The sequence below is a fragment of the Bufo bufo genome, chromosome 4 (assembly GCF_905171765.1).
Source record: "Bufo bufo chromosome 4, aBufBuf1.1, whole genome shotgun sequence".
Taxonomy (NCBI): domain Eukaryota; kingdom Metazoa; phylum Chordata; class Amphibia; order Anura; family Bufonidae; genus Bufo; species Bufo bufo.
The window spans coordinates 576,568,355-576,582,025 of record NC_053392.1 but is presented as its reverse complement, the minus strand read 5'-3'; the positions used below and the strand labels follow the sequence as shown (position 1 = coordinate 576,582,025).

The following is a 13,671-nucleotide window of genomic DNA, read 5'->3' as shown; positions in this document are numbered from 1 at the left end:
CAGGTATTCGTCAGTGAAATCGTGAAGCTTCACGGGGTCCCCTCCGATGTTGTTTCGGATCGGGGTACCCAGTTTATTTCTAAATTTTGGAAAGCTTTTTGTTCCCGTTTGGGGGTACACTTGTCCTTTTCCTCTGCTTTCCATCCTCAGTCGAATGGACAGACTGAGCGTACCAACCAAAACCTTGAGACATATCTAAGATGTTTTGTGTCTGAAAACCAAGAGTTGTGGTCATCATATTTACCGTTAGCTGAGTTTGCCATAAATAATCGTCGTCAGGAATCCACTGGCAAGTCACCATTTCTTGGTGCATATGGTTTTCATCCCCAATTCTGTACTTTCAAAGAGGGGGGGTCTTCTGGGGTTCCCGAAGAGGAACGGTTTTCGTCATCTCTTTCATCGGTATGGCAGAAGGTGCAAGCTAACTTGAAAAATATGGGAGGTAAATACAAATGCATGGCTGATAAGAGACGGTCGCCAGGTCCGGACCTAGGAGTGAATGACTATGTGTGGTTGTCTACTAGGAATATTAAATTGAAGGTTCCCTCTTGGAAACTGGGTCCTAGGTTTATTGGCCCTTACAAAATTGTAGCCATCATCAACCCCGTGGCTTTTCGCCTGGAGTTACCTCAGACTTTTAAAATTCATAATGTTTTTCATAAGTCGTTACTCAAAAAATATGTTCCACCTCTAGAACCATCACCGCTGCCACCCCCTCCTGTTGTCGTGGATGGTAACCTAGAATTTCAGATATCCAAAATTGTTAATTCTCGTCGGGTCCGCCGCTCTCTTCAATATCTGGTGCATTGGAGAGGTTACGGTCCCGAGGAAAGAATGTGGGTTCCTGCGTCTGAGGTAAACGCCGACAGGTTAGTTCGGGTTTTTCATGCCTCTCATCCTGAGAGACCTGGTCCTGAGTGTCCGGAGGCCCCTCGTAGAGAGGGGGGTACTGTCACGAGGGTGTCGAGGACCACGCCTGACTCCGTTATACCCGGGGTCAGGAAGTCGCAGCGGTTGGCTGCACGCTCTATTTAAGATAGGGCTGTTTTCCTTATGGTAGCTTTCTGGGTTTGCTTAGCAAACCCTTTTGGCTCACTCAGGGATCCGTAGCTCCTTCTCCTCAGCTGTTCCTTGTCCAGCACTCCCAGACCTCCTTATATTTCTCTCTCACACTTCTCTGGTTGCCAGAGATAGAGCTTCCTGCCTGGACATCTATTCTGACCTTCTGGAGCTGTGTTGCTGCGTTCGCTGGTAGTTGGTCCAGTACGCTACCCTCCAGATCCCTGTTGGACCTTTTTGGTTTATTGTGGTCGCCCACCTGGGTGTATGTGTTTGTATGTTTTGTCTGTCCTCTCCCTGGTGTTTCCCTCTTAGTGATAGTGGTGTGGACTAGCTATCCCACCGGCCTGTTCACTATCCAGGGCTCATATTAGGGAAAGCCAGGGTTTAGGCACGTGATCGCCGCACGGGTGAGGAACCCGTCTAGGGACGTCAGGGCAGTCAGGTGCCAGCCGCAAGGTGAGTTAGGGGTCACCACCTTTCCCTCTCCCTTGGGCAGGGCTTTCCCTGTTTTCCTCCCTGTGCGTCACGTCGGTCATTACAGTTGAAAAACTCATTGGTCTGGAAATACAGATGCAGATACAGAGTGGTAGGCCATGGAAGCACTATGGAGTTCTTCCGTGGCATTTCAGTCCGTGCCTCCGCACTGTAAAAAAATAGAACATGCTCAATTGTTTTTGCTGTGCGGACAGATCGCACACCCATTCAAGTTGAATGGGTCTGCATCCATCAGCACAGGCCACATGGACGGTGCCTGTGCATTGGGGACCACAATTTGCACATGTGTTCGCATCATGAGCCCTTATTTTTAGTCCAGATATGGACTCATTCATTTATATGGGGCTGCAAAAATAAAAGGCCCCTATACACACAAATTTGCACTGGAATTTTTTGCTCACTAATAAACAAAAACAAAAAAAAACCACATACTGTATGTACACCATAGAAACCTGTATTTTTTTTTCCATATCATGTGGGTTTATTGCAGTTTTCAGTGCTGTTTTTTGCAAAACCAATGTTTGAATTGTAGATATTTTTCCCATTAGAGAGAGAAAAATGCCACAAAATGCCCATGTGTGGTTTCAGTCTTATGGAAAAATGGTCAGAAAGAGGGAAATATTTTTTTTGTTTTAGTTTTTTTACAAAGAATCTTCAGCAGAACTCCAGATTTGTTTTTCTTTTTTGCAGAGCACCTCTATAGCAGTCCTATTACAGCTCCATATGAGGTGGAGCCATGACACAGCGGTGTGTGAGCCCTAACATGCACCTCCTTCCTTGAGCTTCAGACACAACGTCTGCACAAGAGTGAAGGCACATAGACGGACTGAGAAGGGAAGAACTGACAAAAATCCCTTTTAACAACTTCTGGATGTCTAGGGTAACATGCATTCTCCCATCTTTTATTCCCCCTTTTCTCTGATGTTACTGCCTAAAGAGGCACCAAATTTATGACAGGGCATGTGCCTTGCCATAAATTAGGTCCACCTTCAGCAATCCCTGCCCCTGCCACTCCCTTGAACTAGACCAGTCCCTGCCCCTGCCACTCCCTTGACACTCCTATGTGTCGGTCGCGGCACATAAACACCCATGGAACAACATATTGTCTCATGGGCATTTAAAAAGTTGCAAAAAAGGGAATGTGAGGCAATTTTAAGCCAAGACTTGGTGTAAAAATTTTGTAAATGACCCTCGTTGAGTCACAAATAATTGGGCAGTGGGTGCTGAAACTACAATAATCCTTACTGAAGATGTCAACAGGCAGCCAAATCAGGAGAGGTTCTCTAAAAATCAGCAAAATCAAAGTTTCAGATGAGATGTCCAGTTCTTAAATGTTACACAGTGGCACCCGTCATGTGTTACAGATGGCGTATGTGGTACATACAATGATCTCTCCCTGATTCAAGGGTATGTGACTATATGTTGCAGAGTCTCAGTAAAACCTGCTTGTAGACCACCGTAGATCTCACCACTACCACCACCCACTGTCTCAGTTACTTTGTAACTGGTTTTGTCACCTGGACGCTGTGGAATCTGGCTGAACAGACGGCATGCCAGTAGTATCAGATGCCGGCTCCTTCATGGGATCCTCCCAGGCTGCTGCCATTAGGCTAATGTCACATGTTAGTTCTTTGGCCGTTTTTGTGGTGTTTTGCAATTGCTGTTTGGTATGTGTTTTTCCCCCCGTAGCATTTATTGCTACATCTAAAAACGCCAACTAAAGATGTTGCATGGACACCTATGGAAAAAAAATTAAAGGAAGGACAAACAGGTAGTTTCTTTGTAGTGGTGTTTTTTCACCCTTGAGATAAATTTTTGGTTCAGTGGCATTTATTTCAAATCGCAGCAGGCTTGTGAGTCTATCATTTTTTTCCTCCTTGTTGTCTTGTGTTTTTACTTTTTATCCATTTTTTACTGCTTTAAAAGTTTAGTTGCAGACAGATAGTTTTCTTTACATTCAAAAGTTTCAACTACTCAATTTATAGCTAGGTTGATGATGTGTCACATTATAGCTACCTCATTAATGATTTCCTGCAGAACTTATTTGCTTTAGTAGTGGATTTCCTATTGTGTCTTTTATACTTGGAGGTTACTGATCCTCCCTTCATGTATTTTTACCCATACGGTAGCAACTCCACGGGTTCATTTCTCTCACAGATGAGAGGTCACTTTGTATAACTGCATTTGTAGATACCGAGAGATGAGCCCGGCCTCCCCCTTTGTGATAGTCACACCCACTGCTCTCTGAGCCTCACAGACTTCTACTTTCATTTCTTCCTTCTGCTGGCAACGATGGCATACACCGGCCTGGGGAAGGAGCTAGAATGTTCTGTCTGTCTGTCCCTTTATACAGATCCTGTAACCCTGAGATGTGGACACAACTACTGCCAGGTCTGTATTGATCAGTTCCTGAATACACAGGACAGCTCTGGAGTTTATTCCTGTCCTGAATGCAGAGCAGAGTTTCAGGAGAGGCCTGCACTGCAGAGGAACATCACTCTGTGTAAAGTCGTGGAGAATTTCCTTTCTACTCATCGGGTCAAACTCAACACCTTGAATTTTTGCAGTTACTGTCTAGACTCTGCTGTTCCAGCTCTAAAATCCTGTCTTCTCTGTGAGGCGTCCCTGTGTCATAACCACCTGAGAGCTCACAGCAAGACAGCAGAACATGTCCTTACTGAACCCAGAACTTCCCTGCAGGACAGAAAATGCTCCATCCATAAGAAGATTCTGGAGTATTTCTGCATTAAGGATGCTACTTGTATTTGTGTGTCCTGCTGTCTGATTGGGGAACACCAGGGACATAAGATGGAGTCTCTAGATGTGGCCTCTGAGAAGAAAAAGGAGAGCCTGAGAAATATTTTGCAGAAACTGACTACAAAGAGATTAGAAAATTCAGAAAAAATTTGGAGTCTGGAGGAACGCAGGAAAAAAACTCAACAAAAAGCAGCTACAGAAGTCAAGAGTGTCAATGCCTTTTTTGCAGATATTAGAAGATGGCTAGATAACCTGGAAAAGAAGGTTCTGAGCGAGATCTCAAGGCAGAAAGACCAAGTGTCTTTGTCTCTAATGCGGTCCAGCCAGAAGCTGGAAACGGAAATGGATGAGCTGTCTAGAAAGATAAGGCACATTGAGGAGCTGTGTAACATGACTGATCCACTGACTGTCTTACAGGATCTGGACACAGGTGACTTGAGTTATCTTAAGGAGGAGAAAGGTGGTGAGGACACATGGGGACTTGATGAAGGTGATCAGGGTGTGGAGATGATCTCCCACATATCACAGACATTATCTGATATGATAAGAGATGCAAATGCAACCTTCTATGTGCAGGGTTCTGCAGAGATATCCCTGGATGAAATGACAGCCGATAATAATATCCATATATCAAAATATGGCAAAATTGCAACCTGGACACGAATAGAGCAGAATCGTCCAGAAACATCAGAGAGATTCCTGAATCTTCAGGTGATAAGCAAAACGTTTTTTATTTCAGGGCGACATTACTGGGATGTGGAGATCATTGAATCGAAAGAATGGATGGTGGGGATTTGTTACGCTTGTATACACAGGAGAGGGCCGCAGTCATACATTGGCGATAATAAGAACTCCTGGTGTTTACATGGAGAACTGTATGACAATCAGTGCTCAGTGATACATGATGGGAAAGTTATTCGGTTACCTCACCAGATCACCAGTGGTGGCCAATTCTCTGGGGCTAGATTCAGGATATTTCTGGATTATGAAGCTGGGCAGCTGTCCTTTTATGAGCTGTGTGAACCCATCAGACATTTATACACCTTCATTGCCACCTTCACCGAACCCCTCTATGCTGCATTCTATGTATGGAAGGGTTGTATAAAGCTATCAGGAGAGGAGCAAGAGCTATCAAGAAAGATGTGTGAGCTATCAGCAGAGGAGCAGGGCCTGTTTGAGGTCTTAGACGTAAGCGAAATCTGCCTCGATGACTGATGACATCACATAAAACAGAATCTGTTTGGTGGAACTCTCTTGGTATTTATCTAAGATGCCATCTATATAGAGAGCTATAGAGAGACTGGATGTTATCTTCATTGCATTCCATGGATACAAGGCCAGGACTACGCTTGGCTCTCATAACAAGAACTCATGTAGAGGACAGTTGCAGGTCTTGACCAGACCACAGATCATTTTCAGGCTAGTCAGCAGACAATGTAGTGAGGTTCTCATCCTGTGCTACAATGCCTGCTGACCAGCCTGAAGAAGGACTCTGAAATATTGTCAGATAACACCCCAAGATAGAATGTGCTGAGGTTTAAGGCAAAACATCAGCCATTCAGATATCATATAGCCATATGGTAAAATATCACAGAGGATACAATGTAAAGACTAAGGTGCATTTATTACATATAATTCACCAGAAACCTGCATCAGCATTTACATACAGTATATTGTACATAAGTGTATATATGTGTGTACATGTCATCAGAATTTCTCAGCAGTGCAACCTTAAGGTTTGGGCCTGGAAATTCCAGCCATGATAATTTAGCATAAGGCTACATGGACACGACCGTTGTGTGTTTTGCGGTCCGCAAATCGTGGATCCGCAAAACACAGATGGCGTCCGTGTGCGTTCCGCAAATTGCGGAACGGCATGGACAGCCTTTAGTATAACTGCCTATTCTTGTCCACAAAATGCGGACAAGAATAGGACAGGTTATATTTTTTTTGCGGACCACGGAACGGAGAAACGGATGCGGACAGCACATGGAGTGCTGTCCGTATCTTTTGCGGCCCCATTGAAGTGAATAGGTCCATATCCGAGCCACCAAAATTGCAGCTCGGATGCGGACCAAAACAACAACCTAAAAGTAATATATCTTTAACATTTTTTATTTACATTAAAATAGATTTTTTCTAGCAATTATTTTTTATGTGCTCAGTGATATAATACTATACTGCAAATATATAATACATACTAAATGCTGTGACAACCAGATTTTTTTGACTACCTCTGAGAGTCCAAGAAATTTTGTTTTTGTTAGACCATTTAACCTGCAATAAATCAGTGTCTTAAAATGGGAATGTCTCATTAGAAAAGGACCTATTGTTTAAATCACGTTTTTATATTTAATACATTATTTTTTTTAAATAACCTTGATGGTTTTTTTTAATTTTCCATGTCAATATCTATATTTAAACAAAAACCATAAAATCCTGCAGTTTTCACACTGGCCACTAATCCTAATAATTTGCACCACCTCTTGTTCTGTACAGATCACTTTACTGTAGTTACCTGCTTATCTGTCATTCTAATCCTGCTTGTAATGATATCACCTCTGCGTATAGATAAGACAGGATCCACCATTCACAATAGGTGATTGTCAGAGCTTATCTATTCTTTCCTTGTACAATGAGCTCTGTACAGGTCACAGAGCATGCCTAGATGACTATCCCATAAAAGTCAATGAGGTCCCCTCCTGACCATTGTGTCTATGGACCGTGTGGCTGCCCAAGTGCAATTTTCTTAATGCTGTTAAGAACAACTCAGGCAAGATAGCCGCCCCCATAATCATGTTCAGGAAATAGAATAAATAAATCTGCAATCAGCAAATAAAAACAGATTAGAAAAAATGATATGTGTCACTATCTTGTTTTAACTGGCAGATAAAACATTTTGGTGACACATTTCCTTTAAGAGTTCCAGTGATGTACCAGGTCATGGCATAAGATTCCTGCAGTTGTATTATATTGTGCTGTGAACATAAATATAAGTTCAATAAGTACAGATGAATAATTGATGAGATTGATTAATACATGGGATTTGGTGAAATAAAAACTAATGATTAAAAAAAAAAATCATGGCTCCTCGACAACCTTTTTTTCTGACGAATGGAAATGGCACTGAGGTATTTTGTCACCCCAAAATATGTAGTTCAGTACCCATTGGGTCATTCAGATCATTGATCATTAATCTAAGTCAGTTGTCTGATGGAACAGTAACCTATGTCCCATGTGTGCAAGGGGGCTAGGGTCAGTAAATACCTTCTATAATTGATACTGTATATTTTACTGATTTGCATGATGTCCTAAAGGTTAAACAACAGGGGACAATTAGGTTGAGAGATGACCTACTCACTGCTTCTGGGTTTATTTTAGAGAATGGACTTTGTAGCTCTAGATCATCAGGGGCTGAATGTTGCAGTTCTAGGTCTCTACGAACAGACCCCTACAGATTTGGGTGACCAGGGTCTGGATACTATAACTCAGGGTCATCAGGTACAGGGCACTGCAGCTCTATGTCTCCAGGGACAGACCCCTACAGATTTGGGTGACCAGAGTCTGGATACTATAGCTAAGGGTCATCCGGTACCGAGCACTGCAGCTCTAGGTCTCTAGGGACAGAGCACTACAGATTTGGGTGATCAGGGTCTGGATACTATAGCTCAGGGTCATCCGGTACAGGGCACCGCAGCTCTAGGTCTCGAGGGACAGACCCCTATAGATTTGGGTGACCAGAGTCTGGATACTATAGCTCAGGGTCATCTGGTACAGGGCACTGCAGCTCTAGGTCTCGAGGGACAGAGCACTGTAGATTTGGGTGACCAGAGTCTGGATTATATAGCTCAGGGTCGTCAGGTACAGGGCACTGCAGCTCTAGGTCTCTAGGGACAGAGCACTACAGATTTGGGTGACCAGGGTCTGGATACTATAGCTCAGGGTCATCCGGTACAGGGCACTGCAGCTCTAGGTCTCGAGGGACAGAGCACTGTAGATTTGGGTGACCAGAGTCTGGATTATATAGCTCAGGGTCATCAGGTACAGGGCACTGCAGCTCTAGGTCTCTAGGGACAGAGCACTACAGATTTGGGTGACCAGGGTCTGGATACTATAGCTCAGGGTCATCCGGTACAGGGCACTGCAGCTCTAGGTCTCGAGGGACAGAGCACTACAGATTTGGGTGACCAGGGTCTGGATACTATAGCTCAGGGTCATTCAGTACAGGGCACTGCAAGTCTAGGTCACCAGGGATAAACATGGAGTAAACACTAGCCTGCAGGAAATGAAGATTCCCAAGTAGATGGCTGAGAATGACATTGGGGTGTGACCACTGACATTGTATGTTTGGATAAGAGGAAGCCAAAAGCTCGATCAAAAACATTAAAAGTCTGTCAACTCGAAAACTGGCTTCAAAGTATGCATACCCAAACATATCCATACCTTTTTTTGTGAAATTACGGTTCTCTAATCCTGACAAAAGGATTTTTATCCCACCCAGCGTGCAATGCATCAAAGCTTTATTTGCATAAAAGTAAAAAGGAACATTTGTCATGTAGCAACTATTAACATTAGACAGCATAGCCAACATATGGCCCCAACATGGCCCCAACCTACAACTTTTGAATCAGAAATAGTACACATAGACCCCCTAAATAAAAATATACACTGCTGGCCCTTTAAACAGGTACCCAGGCCAGACTCACCCTGTATACCAGACCCTAGGTCAGTCTCCTCTTTATATAGACTTTAGGCCACACAGAATCTTTTAGACACCGCAGCCCTGTATACAGAGCTAGGCAAGAACATTCTTGTATGTAGACCCCAGGACAAATGCCAAAAAAAACTGTCCAAGTATGATGCCTTTGCATCAATTTTGGCTATGTTTTATTTTAAAAATGACAGATAAAATTGTTTATTTTTATTTAAAAAATGCTCCAAAATTAAAGAGCATCTGTCAGCATTAGTGTTGGGCGAAACAAAGTATTCGAAGTGGACTTCAGTCCGAATTTCAGGAAAAATTTGATTTCCTCGCATTTTGTGGTAACCAATAAATTTTTCCTGAAGTGGCAATTAAAAAAACTAAAATCATAATCGCCTCATCAGCATGCGCAAGATTTGGCATGTTTTCTTCAATATACATGGGCGCTACAGTCTCTCCTCGATAAAAATGGATGAGGTGAGTATATACTTTGGCATTAATTTGACTCTTAGATGCCTCAATCAGCGTTGATCACAGCCGGCTCCAGGTTCATGTGAGCCCTTGGGCAATAAAGTTTAATAATAGGTCCCCTTACACAGTGATAATTATAGTAGATGTCCCCAGCAGTCCTATGTAACAGCACAGATAACACAGTGATAGCTATCTGAGTACAGAAAATGTTGTAGTGTTAACCTGCAGTCTTATGTAAAACCACAGATAACACTAGTGCTGATAATGTTGTAGTGTTACCTGCAGTCCTATGTAAATCCACAGATAACACTAGTGCTGATAATGTTGTAGTGTTACCTGCAGTCCTATGTAAATCCACAGATAACACTAGTGCTGATAATGTGGTAGTGTTACCTGCAGTCCTATGTAAAACCACAGATAACACTAGTGTTGATAATGTGGTAGTAAAAAAATAAAAATCACAGACTCCTGTGCTCCACTTTGCTATTAAGGTAATTGCTTTATTTCAAAGAGCAGTATCCAGTCAAATAAACGTTTTTCGGCAGATTAGCCTTCTTCAGCATAACTGGAGGGGCATATAGAGATATCTTAATGAATACATGATATTGGTATTAGAAATAAAATAAAATATCAATACAGCTTATATATAGAAGAGCAAAAGAAAACAATATAGATGTACACTCAGTTACATAGAACAAATGACAAAACAATAACAAAATCACATCCGGTATATTGGGACTCTGACAATATGATTTTCCACAGATGCATCTCAGAAAGGGGATGTATAGACGGTATGTTGATCCGTATAAATGGTAGGTCCGAGGACGGCCTTATAGACACAGTGAAGGGGAGTTCAGGCTGACGTGAACATATATTAAGGAGCACAAATGATACAGGAAATTATGTGGTGTGTACCAATATATACATATATATATATATATATATATATATACATATATATATATATACACACACACCCTCACATATATATATATATACATACTCACAATCAGAATATAGAACACCTTCTATAATATATATGCATAGAATACAATAAGCTATGTAGTGGTACCGAGGTACAATATTGTAAACACTATATCATATGGATAGGAATTGCATGGCATTCTTACCTGGTTGAGCCGCATAGAGGAAAAAAAGAGGCTAAAAAGTTGAAGATACCCACAGTGGGTTGCAGTTTGCTGCAGGAGGGGCTCTATGGCCCTGGGTGGCATGCGCTGTAATAGGCTATGGCCTAAATGAAAGGGCGCCATAACGGTGGTGGTGTATTTGATCTTTAAATAGCGCTCGCGCTGGAGAGGAAGTAGGGGGCGGGGTTTGGCTGACGTAGTTCCGGTTTGTCTGTCTCTAATGTGAGTGATGGGATAAATAAAGATGGCGGGCGCTACTGAATGTAGCTATGGCGCATGCGCTTGTTTTAACGACGCAGGCGCAGAGTGACCAGAGGAGATAGATCGTGACCAGCCGCGTTAGATAGCGGCGCATGCGCAATCTGACATTCTAGATGATGGTGTCAGATATGGGTAAGGGTCATCCTGCGCCATAATGATAAATAGTGGGATGTTTAGAGAACTATGTATACTACTGTGTGGATGTGGAGCACAGTACCTGACAGTAAAAAGAATGAAAGCTGGGGCAATATGAGAGTTAGAGTAAAAAATAGAATGTGCAAGGATAGTGGATACTTATACCAAAGGATATAAAGAATGCGGCTCCAGCCAGGGGGAGATATTCAATATCTGGTCTGAAATGAATAAAAATAGGGACATAGTTAGTTATGTTTCTAATATATATACACTCACCTAAAGAATTATTAGGAACACCTGTTCTATTTCTCATTAATGCAATTATCTAGTCAACCAATCACATGGCAGTTGCTTGAATGCCTTTAGGTGTGTGCTCCTGGTCAAGACAATCTCCTGAACTCCAAACTGAATGTCAGAATGGGAAAGAAAGGTGATTTAAGCAATTTTGAGCGTGGCATGGTTGTTGGTGCCAGACGGGCCGGTCTGAGTATTTCACAATCTGCTCAGTTACTGGGATTTTCACGCACAACCATTTCTAGGGTTTACAAAGAATGGTGTGAAAAGGGAAAAACATCCAGTATGCGGCAGTTCTGTGGGCAAAAATGCCTTGTGGATGCTAGAGGTCAGAGGAGAATGGGCCGACTGATTCAAGCTGATAGAAGAGCAACATTGACTGAAATAACCACTCGTTACAACCGAGGTATGCAGCAAAGCATTTGTGAAGCCACAACACGCACAACCTTGAGGCGGATGGGCTACAACAGCAGAAGACCCCACCGGGTACCACTCATCTCCACTACAAATAGGAAAAAGAGGCTACAATTTGCACGAGCTCACCAAAATTGGACTGTTGAAGACTGGAAAAATGTTGCCTGGTCTGATGAGTCTCGATTTCTGTTGAGACATTCAAATGGTAGAGTCCGAATTTGGCGTAAACAGAATGAGAACATGTATCCATCCTCTGATGGATATCCTACTTCCAGCAGGATAATGCACCATGTCACAAAGCTCGAATCATTTCAAATTGGTTTCTTGAACATGACAAGGAGTTCACTGTACTAAAATGGCGCCGACAGTCACCAGATCTCAACCCAATAGAGCATCTTTGGGATGTGGTGGAACGGGAGCTTCGTGCCCTGGATGTGCATCCCTCAAATCTCCATCAACTGCAAGATGCTATCCTATCAATATGGGCCAACATTTCTAAAGAATGCTATCAGCACCTTGTTGAATCAATGCCACGTAGAATTAAGGCAGTTTTGAAGGCAAAAGGGGGTCCAACACCGTATTAGTATGGTGTTCCTAATAATTCTTTAGGTGAGTGTAGTTCTTATCAGTTAGGTGTCTATAATACACATATAATTTTGATATGAGCATGTGGCTAATAGTAGATAGTTTTTAAGGTGACATTCCTTATCACATGCAATAGCTTATATTGGAATTAGAGAAAACTGCCAATTTCATATTCTCGATTGAGCCCCTTAGGTTCAAGGGTTTGTAGGCGGTGGATCCAGAGTGCTTCCCTATTCATTAGTATGCGGGATAGATCCCCGCCTCTTCTAGGGACTGTAACTTGTTCCACCACCTGGAAATGTAATTGGGCAATGAAGTGTCGCTTAGCTGCAAAATGTGCAGGGATGGGTAGATGGTTGTTCTGACAATGGATATTGGATTTGTGTTGGCATATCCTATCTCTGATGGACTGTGTGGTTTCTCAGACGTACGCTAAACCACAGGGACATTTGATTATGTACACGACGTTGGAGGAGTTACATGTGAGAAAACCCCGTACTGGGAACCCTTTGCCAGTTAGTGGATGGTAAATCTTGTCCCCTTTTGTGACGTGGGAGCATTGTGTACAATGTAGGCAGGGGAATGTGCCTTTTCGTTGTGTCTTAAGGCAGTGGTCCCTAACCACCGGTCCGCGGCCCAGGACCGGGCCCTGGATGATTGTTTGCCGGGCCGCGGCAATACAGATAAGGAGAAATGCAGGAGCCGGCAATCTCCATACCAGTATGACAATTCCTCAGGCAGCTGCTCTCAGCCAATCCCAGTCCTTCTTTCATGTACACCTGATGTGAAAGCAGCTATAACAGGCCCGCTGATTGGTTAGTGGTAAGACAAATGCTGATTGGCTATAAATGGATTGGGGGCGGGGCTTAGCGCAGTCAGAAGTGTAGTGTTTTCAGGTTAGTGTGGCTTGCTGACTGTACATTACTCGGGCTGGTGACTCCTGCAGTGCATCACCCTGTGTGCTGTGTGGGCCCTAGCTGCTGTCATGGGGCTGTCACTGTTACTGCCTGAGGTAGGTGATGCTTTGTGTTTGCATCATACAATAAGTTGGTTAAAAAAGCAACCTATGGCCTTAACTGCACTATAAAGCCCTGCAAGCACTCAGCTATTTATGCCATGCAGACACTGAATATATATTGTATGGGGGGGGGGGGAATTGTTGCCCTATGCAGTATAATGTCACCATTTTGCCCACCCCATGCAGTATAATGTCACCATTTGGCCCACCTCATGCAGCATAATGTCACCATTTGGCCCACCTCACGCAGTATAATGTCACCATTTTGCCCACCCCATGCAGTATAATGTCACCATTTGGCCCACTTCATGCAGTATAATGTCACCATT

General features: G+C 43.1%; 1 protein-coding gene across 1 annotated transcript; it reads left to right on the top strand.

Annotated features, from left to right (window-relative positions):
• The first annotated feature begins 3,849 nt into the window (after positions 1–3,849).
• LOC120997494 (E3 ubiquitin/ISG15 ligase TRIM25-like) lies at positions 3,850–6,206 on the top strand. Its single transcript, XM_040427575.1, has one exon. It carries the CDS (start codon positions 3,850–3,852, stop codon positions 5,527–5,529), a length of 1,680 nt encoding a protein of 559 aa, XP_040283509.1. The 3' UTR covers positions 5,530–6,206.
• Positions 6,207–13,671: the final 7,465 nt, after the last annotated feature.

Excerpts from the sequence above, each read along its gene's own strand:
- LOC120997494 (XM_040427575.1), top strand. The coding sequence starts at position 3,850 with ATGGCATACACCGGCCTGGGGAAGGAGCTAGAATGTTCTGTCTGTCTG.